At 30.1% G+C, this 15835-nt stretch overlaps 1 protein-coding gene across 1 annotated transcript; it reads right to left on the bottom strand.

Annotated features, from left to right (window-relative positions):
* Window positions 1-5607: 5607 nt before the first annotated feature.
* On the bottom strand, window positions 5608-7804 carry LOC111020780 (protein LATERAL ROOT PRIMORDIUM 1). Its single transcript, XM_088124888.1, has 2 exons — window positions 6704-7804; window positions 5608-6130 (listed from the first exon to the last, which is right to left on the bottom strand). The coding sequence occupies exons 1-2, from the start codon at window positions 7344-7346 to the stop codon at window positions 5787-5789; spliced, it is 987 nt and encodes a 328-aa protein (XP_087981014.1). The 5' UTR covers window positions 7347-7804; the 3' UTR covers window positions 5608-5786.
* Between the last annotated feature and the right edge of the window lie 8031 nt (window positions 7805-15835).

The following is a 15835-nucleotide window of genomic DNA, read 5'->3' as shown; positions in this document are numbered from 1 at the left end:
TATAGATTCTTTTATATATGATGACTATTTTATGATTATAAGAAACTTTTTAAACTATGATCCCTAATACATGCCAAAATAATAACATGTCAATGTCTAAATTTAATTATTTTGCAAGACAAGAAATTCTGTCAATCCAAACATAGCTTAGTTGGATAAAATATCTATTACCATCTTAAAGGTCGATGGTTTAATTTATAATCATACAATTTTTGAACTAAAAAAACAATATTCTATTATTTGTATACCATTTTTTTTTTTTCACAAAGGTATTATTTTTATACTTTATTAATTGCCAAAAAAGATTTTGTATATCATATTTTGTTTTTGTCAATTTAATAATCATTATACATTATTCAATAATTTATTGATAACAACAATTCAATAATTATTAATTATATTTGTAGAAGAAAACTATAACTTGTTGACATATTTGAAAAGAAAAAATCAACCTTTTTTTCATAGTTTTATTCTACCACTTTGGTAAGAAAAAGTAATGTACACATATTAATCCTTGTACCCAGAAATAAAATCAATTAATTCTTGCATACAATAATGGGTTAATCAAATGATGGTTGTATGGTTATAAAATTGGTAGCTAAATTGTCACATTGAATTTATATTTTGGTTTTTAGTGGATAAGTTTTCATTTGTGTTTAAAAGGCCAACAATGAGTTTAATTAAACGGTAATTGATATCTATTTCTAACCAAAATGTCATGAGTTCAAATTCCCCAATCCCGCTTGATGTACCAAAACAGAAAAAATAAAAAATTACCGATATAAACATAACTCAATTGATTAAGACATTCTTATCTTTCTAAACGTCGGAGGTTTTAGGAAATAGTTTTATGCAGACATTACTTATACTCTAGTCTTCCTAATCCAATAGTTATAAGTAATGAAAAGACTAAATATACCAAATTGTCTCTAATCTTTTAAGGTAGGTACCTTAATCTTTTAAAATTCTCAATTTAGTCCTTAATCTTTTAAAATTTTCAATTTGATCTTTAATATTTTTTAAAAAATTCTCAATTTTAATGTATAAAAATTATCAATTGGATACTTCCCTAAGAAAATGGTTAAAAGATTTGTTCACAAAAAATTGATGCATTATTACATTATTGTTTTTATATATTAACTAATTTTGACACATAATAAATATGCATGAAATTAACTTTGTCCATTGACAAAATCTGATACGCTCATCAAAAAGGTTTATTTCTTACCAATGGCATGTCCTAATTACATGTCTATACCGAATATATCAACAAAACAATTACTTAATAATAAATTTTAACATACTATTTTTTCATAGGATCACTTTATTAAACATTTTTAATGCATGCATTAAAGGTAAAATTGAAAAGGATGATCATACTCAATGTTGAAGATATTATCCATGCACTACTAGGGAATTGTAAGCCAAAGTAAGAAATTTAAATTATGGATGACCACTCCATTTTTTCTATTTTAAGTGCCACAAGAAACTTCATTTGTTTGATGACTTAAAAAATGTGTACATAGCCCTCGTACCCATGTAAATAATTTTTTTTTTGATAGACATGTAAATAAATTACTATTACTATAATTTTGGGTTGATCAATAAAATAAAAATGAAGACAAAAAGTCTACAATAAAGTTTGTGCTCAAAATTCAAAGATAAGGGAATATTTACTATTATGTTTGGTATGGTCACAAACTCCAATGTAATAACACACACTAGAAGAAGCAAGCTCCAAGGTTTATTTTTATTCTCTCACAAAAAAGAAAAAAGAAAGCATAAGGTTGTTTTTATTCATGAGATTTTGCATATATTTCTCCAAGTATGTATTATTGTGGGCTGAAAGTTTTTATTTTTATTTTTATTTTTTGGTAATAATCTTTGTCTTTTGTTTGGGGTTTGGTTTTCTCTCTATTTTGTTGGGCAACTTGTGATTGTGACATTACAACTTTTTTTTTTTTATGAAAACTTAGAGTAATATACAAGCACCCATATTTTGTCGGCACATATGACAATTTTTTGTTTGCTTGTTTATTTATTTGGTCGAAAAATTGTTTTGTAGGGATAAGTCTTTTTAGGTTGAATTACATTATATAATTAATTAAGTTCTATATATATTTTAACCTTGATTTAATTTCATCTTTTTTAGTACAACAGGCAGAGTAGGGGTAGGGTTTAAATTCATAGCCTCTTAATTGGAAATATGTGCTAATTACATGCTTAGCTATACTTGTTTTGACAATCTTTTATCCTTTAATTATATATTCTCATCACTATAAAAGTAATACAAATTTATCTAATTGCTAATTTTTATATGTTTGTGGATATTTAAAATGAGTTTCTAGATATAAGAGATTTTGTTTCAATAATTTGGTGGTATATAAAACGTTTTAAAGTATTGTTTTTGGTTGGAGCTGGTTAGTTTTGGAGAAAAAATGGTATAATATTCCTTTAGATTATTTCTGTAGCTCGTTTCAAAGTGCAAATGCATATAACTTAATGTTTTTTATTTGTGTTATTCCTAAAAGAGGTGTTTGGGTAAAGTTTTAATCAAAAGCAAAGGATAGTAGTAGATTTTTTAAAAGCATAGATATGTATTTGAAATTAAAGTTTATAAAAGTTGCAGTAATCTAATCAATTTTTAGAAGTCAATACGAACATAACTCAAGTGGATATAAATATATCTATTATCATCTCTAAGGCCAGTGGTTCAATTTTCTACTCTTGTAATTTTTGAACTGAAAAAAAAAAATAATCTTTAAAAGATATATATTTTTGTTATTTTGTTTTCATTGGCTCATCCTACAGATTTATTTTAAAATATAATACATCTACTTAAATCAAAATATAGTTGAAAAATAATAATAATTAATATTCATAATTGAACAACTACTTGAGAAAACAACAAAATATTGCTTCTATTTGTTTTTAATTAATTAGTTCAACAATTTCCCAACTCCTGATTTTCAGAAAATTCTCTTTTAAGAGTTGTATACGATTAGATTGGGCTTAGCTAGACAAAGTATCCAAATTAATTTTAGTGCTCAAATTTGCAAATCATCTTTTAAGGGTTGCACCAACATATTTCGACAAATGGAATTTAAAATTATAATTTTTAGGAGGGCAATGAATTTTTAAAAATGAAAAATGTTTTATTTTATTTTTATCAATGTTAACTTTATAAACTTCATTAATATCGTTAAAAAAGAATCCTAAGCTTTATATAAGTTATATCTTTTATTTATTTATTTTTTTTCAATTTGTGACTAGCTGAGAACTTTATTGTAGCTGAAGGAGAATGTTGTTCTATGACGATGACAAGAGTATTGGGCCTTGTGGTATTACCTACCATGAAGTTTTGGGGTTTCGTACTGGTCATTGTATTGCTCAGCTCAGACAATGAGCTAGAAGAATGTTTGTGAATGAGAGTCATTCCAACCATGTTTGATGCCTTTTAGAAGAATAGTAATCTTCTCGTTTCGAATTTTATTAAGAAATTTAGCATTTGACAATTATTTATATTTTTCCTTATTTTTTAGAAACAATCTCAAAATTGTATTTAGATTTTGGAAAAAAAAACGAGTTTCGTGTTTCTTGTTCTCGTTTCTAATTTGTTCTAAAATATAAATAAAAATATTGTTTTATCATTGTTGAATCCATGGTGTTGTACGTGCATGTAATTTTTTTTATTATTATTAAAAACGAGGAAACATAAGCAATAAACGAGAACGTTACAAACGGGTCATTGATACTTTTTCAATTAAAATTGACATCTACGTCAATGTTAGTATAGTCGATGGGCTAGATGAGGAGGATGTCAAAATTATTGACAGAGTAGCTAAGAAGTCTTTAGTGCACCATTTATTCTTGGGTCTCGACTTGGATTATTTTGGTAGACTCTTGATCTATGGGATGAAATAAATAAACTTTTACTGGATGGGATTTGAATTCTGATAAGAGAAATGAACGATTTAATCGCTCAACTATGCTCATGTTGGCAAAAAAAAAATCAATTAAATGAGTGGTAAAATTAATATCTCATCAATACAAAAACTAAAAAAATATTCATGAACGCTGATAAATAAATTACGTAAAAATTTGTGGACATGAAAATAGTTCAGCAGTAAATGACATATTTATTCTCTTCATGTTAAAATTATCCTGACTTTTTTTTAAAAAATAAAAATAAAATTCACCTAACAAAATACTAAAAATAAAGCCACATAATTGTCCAGAACCCAATTATGAAAGTTATCATAAACTATCCGCAGCATAAAGTACCCCTAACGAACTTTAGCTAAAAAGCATGCACTTATAAGATGGCAACGGGGCGGGGCCGGGGCCATCCCCATCCCCGCCCCATTCAGGATTTTTTCCCACATTCCCATCCCGTCTCATAGAAATTTTGGGGACGGAAATGGGGCAGGGATTCCCCGATCGGAGATGGGTTACACCGAGAAATCTGTCTTTTTAATTTTTGTTATTATTAGTAAAAAGAAAAATTAATTTAATCACTTATTCAAATTTAGATCTAATTTGATAAAATTTAAGGTCTAAGCATTGACTTAATTTCAGTGTATGAATGAATTTTTTCTCAGTATTTTAGAATGATCAAAAGAGAACTGTCAAAATAGCAAAACAACAATACTAAGTATCATCTGTCCCCCATCCATCCTGACCACCAATAAAATTGGTGGTCTTTTAGATTAATAAATAATATAAAAATATATATTTTTTTATGTACTTTTCCCCCATTCGTAAAAATTTTATGCCGGTTAGTAAAAGATAGGTATTGATCCATAAATATTTATATTTTTAAGTACAAAATATACCTTAATTAGTTGGATTCATGCTTTTTAAAAAATCAGATCGATTAATTTCAATAATTCAAATCAAAGCTAGAAATGTTGTAAACAACATCAGCACCCAATAGTTTAATTAAAAGAAAGAAAGAGGAGAGTGGAAATTTTATTTGAAAAACATAATCAAATCTAAGGGTCAAATTCGTTTTCTTCAAAAAAAAAAAAGTACCTACATTCCCATTGGTTCATTTTTACTGAATCTCATTTTCATAATGAAATTTTTAAAATATATATGCCAATTACCATTAAGCTATAATCGCTTTGGTTCAGTTGTTGTTATTAATTTATCACCGACTGTATAGTGGATATAGATGAAATGTCTTCGAATATATATATGTATATTAAAATCATAGTGGGTTGACTCATTGGTCTGAAGAAACTAAGGAAATTCAAAAAGATTTTAGAGGGAATAAGTTTAAATCCTATGACCTACCTAGTATTTAATATCATACGTATTTTTTTTACAATCAAATGTAGTACGATTAGATGGTTTTCCGTGAGATTAGTAGAAATGCTAATAAACTAGCTCGGACATCTATATATGTGTACATTAACATATGGACAAAACATGTAACAAAATCATGTAGTACTAATTTAGTGACGAATATTACGGGCAAATTAACACTAAGAACCAGCTCATTAATTTTTTAAAGTTCTAGAACTAAATAGATACCTACATTAATGCTTAAACATTAGAGATCATATCATATTAAACTTTTAAAGAAAATATTAGGGACTAAAATGAAATTTAAACTTCCAATCTACCCTTTATTAAATGCAATATAAGTATACAAATAAAAATAAACCATAAGTAGGGGCGCCTAAATTCTTATTTTCCCACTAAACAAATTCAAAAGCTATAACCCAACAGTGAATATGTTCAACAATATGGATCCCTAAGCCCAACATGAGAAAAATAACTCAATTTATTGGATTACCATAGCTGGAACCTCCGGCCAGTCCGCCACCACCGGAACTCACATAAACATCGGTGGGATCAACTGCCGGTGACGACGTCGAACCACCGTCTCCGCCTCCTCCGAGATGCAAATCGGAAAACATCGGAAACCCATCTCTAGCTTCCACACCGTGATCATATAGATATCCTTTAAACACATGCCCGCCGATCCTCACGACGGCTTGATACGCGTATTCATTCCCGCCGCCACCACCGCCCTCCACCGCAGTCACCCGAACGCACTTGAAGACCGCCGGGGCTCGAACTTGATCCGGCAGCTTTGCCTTCTTACAACTCATATCTGCAGCTGCATTGCCGTTTGAAGTTAATTAACAAAACAGCCCCCAAAAGGGTTTCCTTCCCATAAAAATAGTAAACGTTTCAATGATAGTTTGAAGTTTATAGATTTTTCTATTTTAGTTTTGGATTTTGGAGATTTTTCTATTGTTCTTTTGGACTCAATTTTGATCTTTTAGCTCTTATTTTGAGATTCTAAACTATAAAAAAGATAATCATTTTTACTCTTTTATCTTCATTTCGTACTTAAAGAGTGATAAAGTAAAATGTTATATTGAAAGGGTAAATTCTAACTTCTAATATATATGTATATATTATTTCGATTATAAAGAATTTAGGAGGAAAATTAAAAGAAAAACTTCCAATATTGAAGCTACATAAATTTGTTGAGACGAGTACTAATTTTTTTTAACTTCACAGATGAAATTAGAAATATCGAAAGTGTAGAATCAAAATATTATGATTTAAAAGTTTTGAGTAAAAGAAAATTGAAGAACCGGAAAGTTAAAGGAAAAAAAGAAAGAAAAAAAAAACCAATAATGGGGTGATTTTTGCAGTGAGGGAGTTTCATATTGATTTTCACCTGAGGAATTGTCGAAGCTTCGTGATGGAGTGTTGGAAGTGGAAGTGTGTGAATTTGTGGTGGTCTGTGAAGCAATGAGCCTTGGCTTCTTGTCGCCGGAGGTGGATCCAGATGATGTCCCGGCGGTGGCGGTGGCAGTCAGCATCTGCCGTTCTCTCCGCCGTGCCGCGGGAACCCACGTGCTCTTCACATGAGTGGCACAGTCGAATCCCCGGCTCTTGCAGCAGCTCCGGCACCGGCGGTGGCTACAATCTTTCTTCGCTTGGTTCCCGCAGTCATGACACGTTCCCATGCCAAAATTTGAAGATCTCATACCAATAGAAATGTTTTCGGTTCGATCCGTCGGACACTGTTCACATCCCCAACACGACCCACCAGACGGAAAACCAAACCCATCAATATTGTTCCCATGAAACTGGATCCCGCCTCCGCCGTTGCTGCCGCGGCTGATCATGAGATTGGCTTCCTCCATTCCGATATTGGACGGCGCAAGGCTCGTGAGGAGAGGTAAAACACCAACACCAATACCAACTCCGACACCTAAGCCTGAGGCCATCAGACCCATCATATCTGGCGCGGCTGCGTTGGCATAGCCAGATGTAATGGGTCTGGGAGAGGAGGAGGAAGAGGAAGAGGGCCACATCTTGGCAGTCGAAAGGCTGCCAGTGGAGTTGAAACCGAGGGAGAGTTCATCGGCGCGGGCGGAGGGAGGAGCCACCCAGTCGGCGAAGGCACCGGAATCGGAGGGGACTCGGCGTGCGGCAGCCACAGCTGGTGGTGGAGAATCTCTCCGGCGGAAGGAGAAAAAACCCTAATTAGTAATTGGGTGTACTGAATTATGTGGGAGATGTAATATATGGGCTACTTGGTGAACTGACAGAAACATATAGATCCTGAGGGAAATATAAGGATGTTTTTTTCTTTGTTGTTAAAAGTTTGTTAGAGAGAGAGAGAGAGATGTGAGGCATTGGTGTTGGATTTGGGAGCTTCTCTAGAAAGTGCTTTTGTTTTCTGTACAGTATCTGCAGTCATTAATGTCTTCGCCCACTATTCTCTCTCCTCCTCCTCTTCTCCCTTTTTTCCTTTTTCTTCTCTCTCTTTCTCTCTCTAAGAATCTTGTGCCTCAAGTCCAACGAATTATTTAGGCTATTGTTCCATGTGACTGTTCTCTTTTTTTTTACCAAAGAACTCATTCCGGCGTAACACTGTAATCAGTTCAGAACTCAGACACAAAACCTTGTGGGTAGATGATATCACAAGTTCCTGCAAGTCTTTGTCATAATGTCATCCCCAAGATCTTATGAGATTGGTTAATTTATTTTTAATCTTTTATATATAGATCGAAGAAGTTTTTTTAATTCAACGATACATGAGGTAAATATTTGAAACATATATGTCTTAATTAGTTGAACTATATGTGTTCAGATTTACCGTGGTAGAAGTTTCTTTATGGTTTATTGTTCTTTTCTTAAAGAATATTACGTCTCAAATACTCCTGAAAATTTCAACTTGTAATCTTTAAGTAAGCTGTGTAGAGATGTTTTTACGACGATCATTGAACTATACTTAATAAGTTAGAACGTAAGAATTCAACGCTTAGTACAAGGTATGTGTGAAGTGACAATATGCTTCAGTTAGACGTAAGAATTTGACGCTGAGTACAAGGTAGGGGCGAAGTGACAAAATTAAGTTTGAATTAGATAAACACAAAGAAAATAGAGCGGAAACTTTGGTAAAAGAGAAAAACGGGGTGTGCAGGTTCGATCTTGTAGCACATCTCCAAAAGCCCTAATTCTAAACAATTTTCTACTTTTTTTTCCTCTCAAGCTAGTTCATATTAGGTCGAAAGAAATTAATTCATTTTCCTTTTCCTAAAGTACGATACGTTGTCAAACTCACGACCTTTTGATTAGATTATACAGATATCTTAACTAATTGAGGCTCAAGACCAGTATTGAAATATTTTAAAATTCTAGCCAGAACTAAATTGAGATCAAGTTCAAATGTCCATAAAAGTTAAAATGGTAACTTAACCTTATTAACAATCTTAAATTTGGACTAACTATATAATTTAGTCTCTAAATTTACATCGCCTTTCATATATTGAATTTATAATTCAACTAAATTTGAATTTGTGTCATTTCCAATTTCACATCCTTTTGCTTTTTTTGTAATTTAAAATTAAAAGAATGATGGTTCAAAGCTTGAACACAAAAGAGGAAAATTTTCCAACAAATGGCAACAAAATGTGATGGGGCATCAAGTTACATTTAATTAATCTTACTTCCTTAGATGAAGATGATGAATGATTCAACTTGACACTTTTTTTATATATAATCTAAAATTATATTTGATCTATGAAAAAAATAGCAAAGCGCGGCTTTGACATTTAGAGATGCATAGAGAAAAATGAGAGTTTAAATGTCAATGTGTCACACATTACATTATAAAATTACGACTTTGTAAAATTTTTTACATATAAAAAAAATTATAATTTAAACGTTAGGATCCGAAATTGTGATTTATATTAATGTCTTGACTTGAGTTATATTCATCAATTAATTATCTTTTTTTTTTCTAGCAAATACAACAACATCATGTGGGAGTGAGTATTCAAACTCAAAATCTTTTAATCAGAATAGTGCATTAATCCATTGAACTGACAATTATATATTTAAACTTATAACATTTTTTAACTAAATGATAACTTTTATAAATAAAATTTAAAAAACTAAATTTGAATTTTGGTCATGCATCAACTTCTCATTAATGGCTTTAACAAACAAACAAAAAATTGTCAAATTGGTCCCCAAGCTAAATGGTGATGTGGCAATGATGTGGCTATCTTATTAGAATTTAATATTATTTTTTTGCTTTCGAAACTTTTGTTGTGTGCTTATTTGGCATCTTTCTCTCCTCTCTCTAGTCTCTCTAGCTAGCTGTTAGATTCTCTCTCCTCTAGAAATGAATTTTTGTCTAAGAACCCTATGCTCAGTCAAGTCCCTATAATTTTCAAGGTTGAAAACTTTGAAATTTGTCATTGGTGTGGCTGTAGTTTTCAAGTCATTTATTATAAATTTTAAATATAATTGTTGCACTAAATAAATATATAATAATTATGAGAAAATAATATATATTGGGTATATTTTAACTGTAAAATTATTTTATTGACATGTTTAGTCATTATGAAATGATTTAGTAAGTAATCAATGATATAAGTTTTCTAAAATTATTCATACTTAAGTAGGTAAGTAATCAATGTTATTAGATAAGTAGGTATGATAATATTTGACATAGATATATTTTTTTTAATAATTTGGTATCGATAGCTTTTTATCTTTTTTACCCAGATCCAAAATTCGGACATGAGACCTTAAGGTAGATGATGCAACACGATACCATGTTTTTGCCAATGAAGCTAGAGGAGTAATATTTGACCAAGTTTAGTCAAAGACCATTTTCATTTTCTTAAATTTCTATATTCTAACACATCAAAAATAATTAAAGCGGTGTTCATTTTCATTTTATTTTTTATTTTTTATTTTTTATTTTTAAAAGATAATCTTAGAAACATTAATACTATGTGTTCATTTGTTTTGTTATATAGTTTTTTATAAACATTTTCAAAAAGTCAAATTAAAAAATAAAAAAAAATGTAGTTTTAAAAAACTTTGTTGAAAAAAATTACTTAGAATTCAAATATTTTTTCAAGAGAGGCGAAAAACTTAAAAATGAGATTGTAAAAAATAAACATTATTTTTAAAATAACAGGAAATTAAAAATAAAATAGTTATCAAATGTCACCTTAATAATTATTTGACAATGAGAATCATAATATTCGGGTTACTCTATCGATCTATATAATCATTAGCATGATGGTAATATAATATTGAGAATGACGGTTGTTAAGGAAAATATAAGAGACTTAACAAAATTTTATAATATAAGTGAGCTACTGGTATGGTATAAGAGTCCAAAAACTTATCCCGGCAAAAAATGGGAGAGGCACCATCCTGAGGAGCATTTTAAGGATCGTTCATTAAAAATGTCATGCAAAGGAAGTCTAAATTTATATCCTTCCTTAAACGAGTTTTTATATGTTCCACCACTTGAAATTTTTTGAGGATTTCAAAAATTATGGTTCGACTTTTTTTCTATGTTACCTTAGGGTCTGTTTGGAGTGATTTTGGAAGGGTCAAAATCACTTTTTCCATTGTCAAAATCACTTTCCCTTCCACTAATCATATTTGGCAAATTAAAATTTTGATTTTAGGAAGTTTAAAATCACTTTAGTTAAATTGATTTTTAGGGCATCACTTGGATGATGATTTTGAAAAATCAATTATTCTCAAATCTCTTTTTTCAAAATCACTAATTCTACCATCACTCTCAAACACACTCTAAAGCTATTCATTCTTTGTATACAAAAATCGTGTCTTCCCATTTTCCCTTCATCCTCTTTGAGTTTTGCAAATACTTTAGGTCAAGAATCTATCAATGAAACCTAAGACTGTAGGGTCAACTCATTTTGGAGGTTTTATGCATTCTTCATCTACGAGTTCATGCATTTGGGTCTAATTAAGGGCATTTATTAAAATTTGAAGAGGATTCAAGTGGGTTTTTGGGTAGTACACCTTCAATAATTATTCAAATTTGTAGTTTTTTTTTTCTCTTTTTTAGTTCACTGCACCTTTGATCTTTCAAACCTCTTAAAACATCCTTCCAAAGTGTTTGTATGTTTGATACAGAGGATCGATCTCAAGTGAGAATCTTTAGGTGATATTGTGATTTGTACAGGTAACTCTATGGTTGAGTATTATTTTCGTCTTTCATTTTGTTTCAACTCTTTTTTTCTCCCAGTAATATGGGTTGGTTGTGATTTTGACAAATGAATTGACAACACTACTAGTAAATTGGGTCATATCGAGACAACTTTTTGTTTGGTCGAAGAGTCTGAAATTGTCTGAAGATGCTTCTAAAGCCAAGCCTACAAAAATAGCAACAATCGCTGAAGAAACTTTTGCATTGATTGGTAGCGACAAGCAACCATACTTGAGCCATACATTGAAGGAACGAATTAGTTATTAACTTATAAATTATAAGGATGGAAAGAAGCTCGTCTTATTTAGGTAAAAATATAGAAACAAAAAGTTTAATACTTTATAATATGATGATTTGGACCACATAATGCATGAATCAAGTTACTAGGATCCCAAATGATGGGACTAAGCAAAGATTGAAAAAGAAAAAGAGAATATATTCAAATTTTGGATCTAATTATCCCACATTTTAGTGGCTGAGAAAAAGTGCATGTTCTACCCCATTTAAACCATTCAATTTGATTTGAAAGATTCTCTCTCTTAGAAAAAGAAACTTGATTTGAAGATTCAAATTTTGAATTTGATACAATTTTGTTATGCTTTCAATAATACCATGAATAAAGAGATTCTCTTTTTCTTCAATTGTTGTTAGTCAAAAGCTAATATTGATACTTTGATTCAATTAATTGCTCTTTTATTTTTATTTTATTTATTATAACTTTTTATCAATAATTTATATGATCACAATTTTTTTATTTTTAATATATACGTAAAAAGGTAATTCTTTTTCCACACAAGCAATAAAAAAACATATAATTAATCTCTTCATATCACGTCAACATAATCAGGATTATCAAATTGATTAAAAGAAATTTAACCAACTTTTCATAATGAAAAGCTAATTGGGGACCAATTTACCAAATTCTAAAAATTGAGGGTTAAATCCTAGAACTCAGAAATTTATAGATGAAAGTGTAATTTATCCATAATTATATTAAAATGGCATAATATTTCTGTATAATTTTACCTATCCTATAAAAAAATAATATTTATTTACGTTATCTTTTTTTAGGTTCAACAATTTTTATGGGTGGATCCAAGATAGTTTGTGTCTTATCTACTGAACTATGATTGAGGTCACTTATATCACGTAGAAGAACTTAATATTTTAAGTGAAAGTTGGCTAAAAATGACAAATAGTAATATATTTTATTTCGAAAAAATAATAATAAATATAGTAATATAGCCACAAATGAAGGCCTAAAAAATGGCCAATTAAAAAAATAATGATTTAATGATTACAAAGTATCATTGATCATGAACAAAATAAAACTCTTATATGATATGAATCTTCAACTTGATGTTCATCAAGTGATTTCTTTTCCAACCCAACATCAATAAACACACATCTAAGTACCAAATTTGACCCTTTAAGATTGTGCAAAAAGGTGCAAAATTATTGTATGGATTAAAAGAGTTCAAAACTTAAGACAACCTAACCCTTTTGCCTTTATACTTTACAAGGTTTAAAGTAAACTCCCTCAACTAAAATTAAATAATAATAGTAAAATTTAAAAAAAATTTGCATATTATTAATGCCAATTTTCGAGCTGGTGCCACAGAAGTGCCACGTATATATCTTCATCTCCTAACTTAGAGTTTATTTGCATGCACGCATAAATATTGCATCAGTAGGGAACTCTATTTATAAATTGTAAGTTTGAATTTTCATTGCTCATTTACTATATAATATTTAAAAGAAATAAAAATGAAATTAGGTTGAATTGCAAGTTTCGCCTCTAAACTTTGAGAGTTGTGTCAATTCCCTGAATTTTCAAAAGTGTTTAATTGATAACTAAGGGCTTGTTTGGTAACATTCTCGTTTCTTGTTTCTATTTCTTCCTTTTTAATAGAAAAAATAGAATTGCATGGCCTAATACCCATGGATTCAAGAATGATAAAACAATATTTTTATTTATGTTTTGGAACAAATTAGAAATGAGAACAAGAAACAAGGAACTTGTTTTTATTGTTTCCAAAATTTCTATACAGTTTTGAAAATGTTTATAAAAAATGTGAAACAAGAAACATAAGTAGTTGTCAAATACTTGAATTTCTTAATAAATTGGAAACAATAAACAAGAAAGGAGAACGTTATCAACGGGCCTTAAACTTTCAATGTTGTGTTTAAATAGAACATTAAACTTTAAAAAGTATCCTAATAACTTCGCACTTCAACTTTCAATTTTGTATCCACAATAAGTTTATGAATGTTAAAATGTCTCCTATGAATTTTAAAAAGTGTCTTATAAGTTAGGGACAACCTACTCGACAGAACTTATTTAAGATTCACATACTTATTTAAAAAAATTTAAGTTTCAAAATATACAACATTTTAACAATATTTTACAAATTTTTTAGTCTCAAGATCTACTAAATACTGGTATTCTTTTTTAAATAAGATATTAAATTTCTATTGATGTGTCAACATTTTCAACTATATATGTTCATAAGTTCAACATCATCAGTATATGAGATGGAACAACGTTTTTACAATATCACAAACTAAAATAGACATAATATTGATATTAATAATTTATTTATTTATATAAAAAAAGTAGAATTTTATTTGTTAATTTGAATATTTGTTATGAATATTTTTATTTTTATATTTTTTACGAAAATATTTATCAATATTTACTTCAATATTTCTATAAAAGGGAGACAGTATAAGTTTTGAGAGAGAGAAAAATAAAAGCGGCGGACACAAAAACGATGCGTTTGTCTTTACGCGCGGCGCGACGTACGTCGTACGGCCTTGCAGGACGACATGTCGGCCAGTCTTATTTTCGCTGTCTTTTGCACTTCTCTCATTTCATTAATCGAGACGTTTTCCCACCGAAAGGACAAAACTGCCCCCCACCAGTTTCCACGCGCCCAAATTTCTATGCCAAATTCCACACCCCAAGAAATCTTTGTCAGACGATTCTATTCTCTAATTATATTTTCTTATTTTTGTGCTTTTAATTTTAATTTTAATTTTAGGTTTAAAACCTTAAGTCATGTTTACTTGTAATAAATAAACTTCTATATTTTCTTTTTCTAAACTTTCAAATATTTTCTTTTTAATTATATTTTGAAGCTTGAGATTCCCCTTTTATTTATGGCTCCAAAGTCTACAATAGATTTATATTAATACATTTATATTGATTAACTAAATACACCATGTATTGATAGGTAAATTTGAATTATTTGAATTATCAAACTCGCACCAATTTAAAGAAGGGATGACTTGCAATACAAACAAAATAACACATCAATGTAGTGCCAAGTTAGGATCAAGATCGGTGTAAAGCTTAACTAAAAGTAGAGTCGTACTTTGATCATGGATTTCTATCTTTATTTATAGGTGGAAGGCTGGATAGGAAACTTAGAGTCAATAAGATATACTCTCATTTCGAATTTCTTAGATAAGGGCAATTCAAATTTCGTAGGTCTCAAGATCTTCTTTCCTAGTGGGTCTTTGTTGAGTTCACACTGACTCTTGACTAATTGGCTCATGATTTGTTCGTGACTAACCAATGAACTGCCGATTGAGTTACCTACACTAATCAAGTCAACCAACCAATTAAAGATGACATTGTAGCCCAACAAAATCGAACAAGTCAACTGTCGAGCTAACCAGTACAAGACTTGAGTGAACCTAGTTGACAAGGTTGGTTACAAGCCAACATGGGACTCGTGGGCTTTGTGGGGAGCATTTTTAGTTATGATTTTTTTATACATAAAATAAGACAAGAATTAAAGACTTGAAGCCATGAGTCTCTCACTAAAAGAAGTATTAAAATATAGCAGTCTCGTTAAACGAAGGCAGGATAATCTTTTAGCCACATCGCTATGTGTCTCCCCTAATGAGAATGGATAACTAATATTGCATTAGCTACTTTATTACAGATTCATGAGGTGAGAGTATTAAGTCAAGTTTTAAGAAATTATTTTAATTGAAAAGAGAAAACAACCTAAAGTTAATCTGGTCTCATACAAAAACTATCTCAATTTGCCAAGTTTAATTGTACACTACAAGAACGGGGGATTTTTGCAGCGTCTTTTTAGCGACAGTTTAAGGAAAATGTCTCTAAAACTTGGTTTCAGCGACATGCGTAATATATATTGTTGTTGAAACCTCTTTAGCGACGTACAATTTCGCTATGTCGTATTTTCAGCGATGCCACGTGGACAACGGATGTCGTTGAAGATACATTTCAACAACATCTACTAAGGCGGTGTCGCTGAAAATACACTGTCGAAAATA

This window comes from Momordica charantia (assembly GCF_013281855.1).
Source record: "Momordica charantia cultivar OHB3-1 chromosome 6 unlocalized genomic scaffold, Mcharantia_2.0 BLBB01000006.1, whole genome shotgun sequence".
NCBI lineage: Eukaryota > Viridiplantae > Streptophyta > Magnoliopsida > Cucurbitales > Cucurbitaceae > Momordica > Momordica charantia.
The sequence above is the reverse complement of the archived record's forward strand: the minus strand, read 5'-3'. Positions and strand labels throughout refer to the sequence as shown.

Bases quoted from the DNA above. Each gene is read 5' to 3' on its own strand.
- LOC111020780 (XM_088124888.1), bottom strand. From the start codon at position 7,346: ATGTGGCCCTCTTCCTCTTCCTCCTCCTCTCCCAGACCCATTACATCT. The intron at 6,131-6,703 runs GTGAAAATCAAT...ACGGCAATGCAG, and splicing joins AAGCTTCGACAATTCCTCAG to CTGCAGATATGAGTTGTAAG.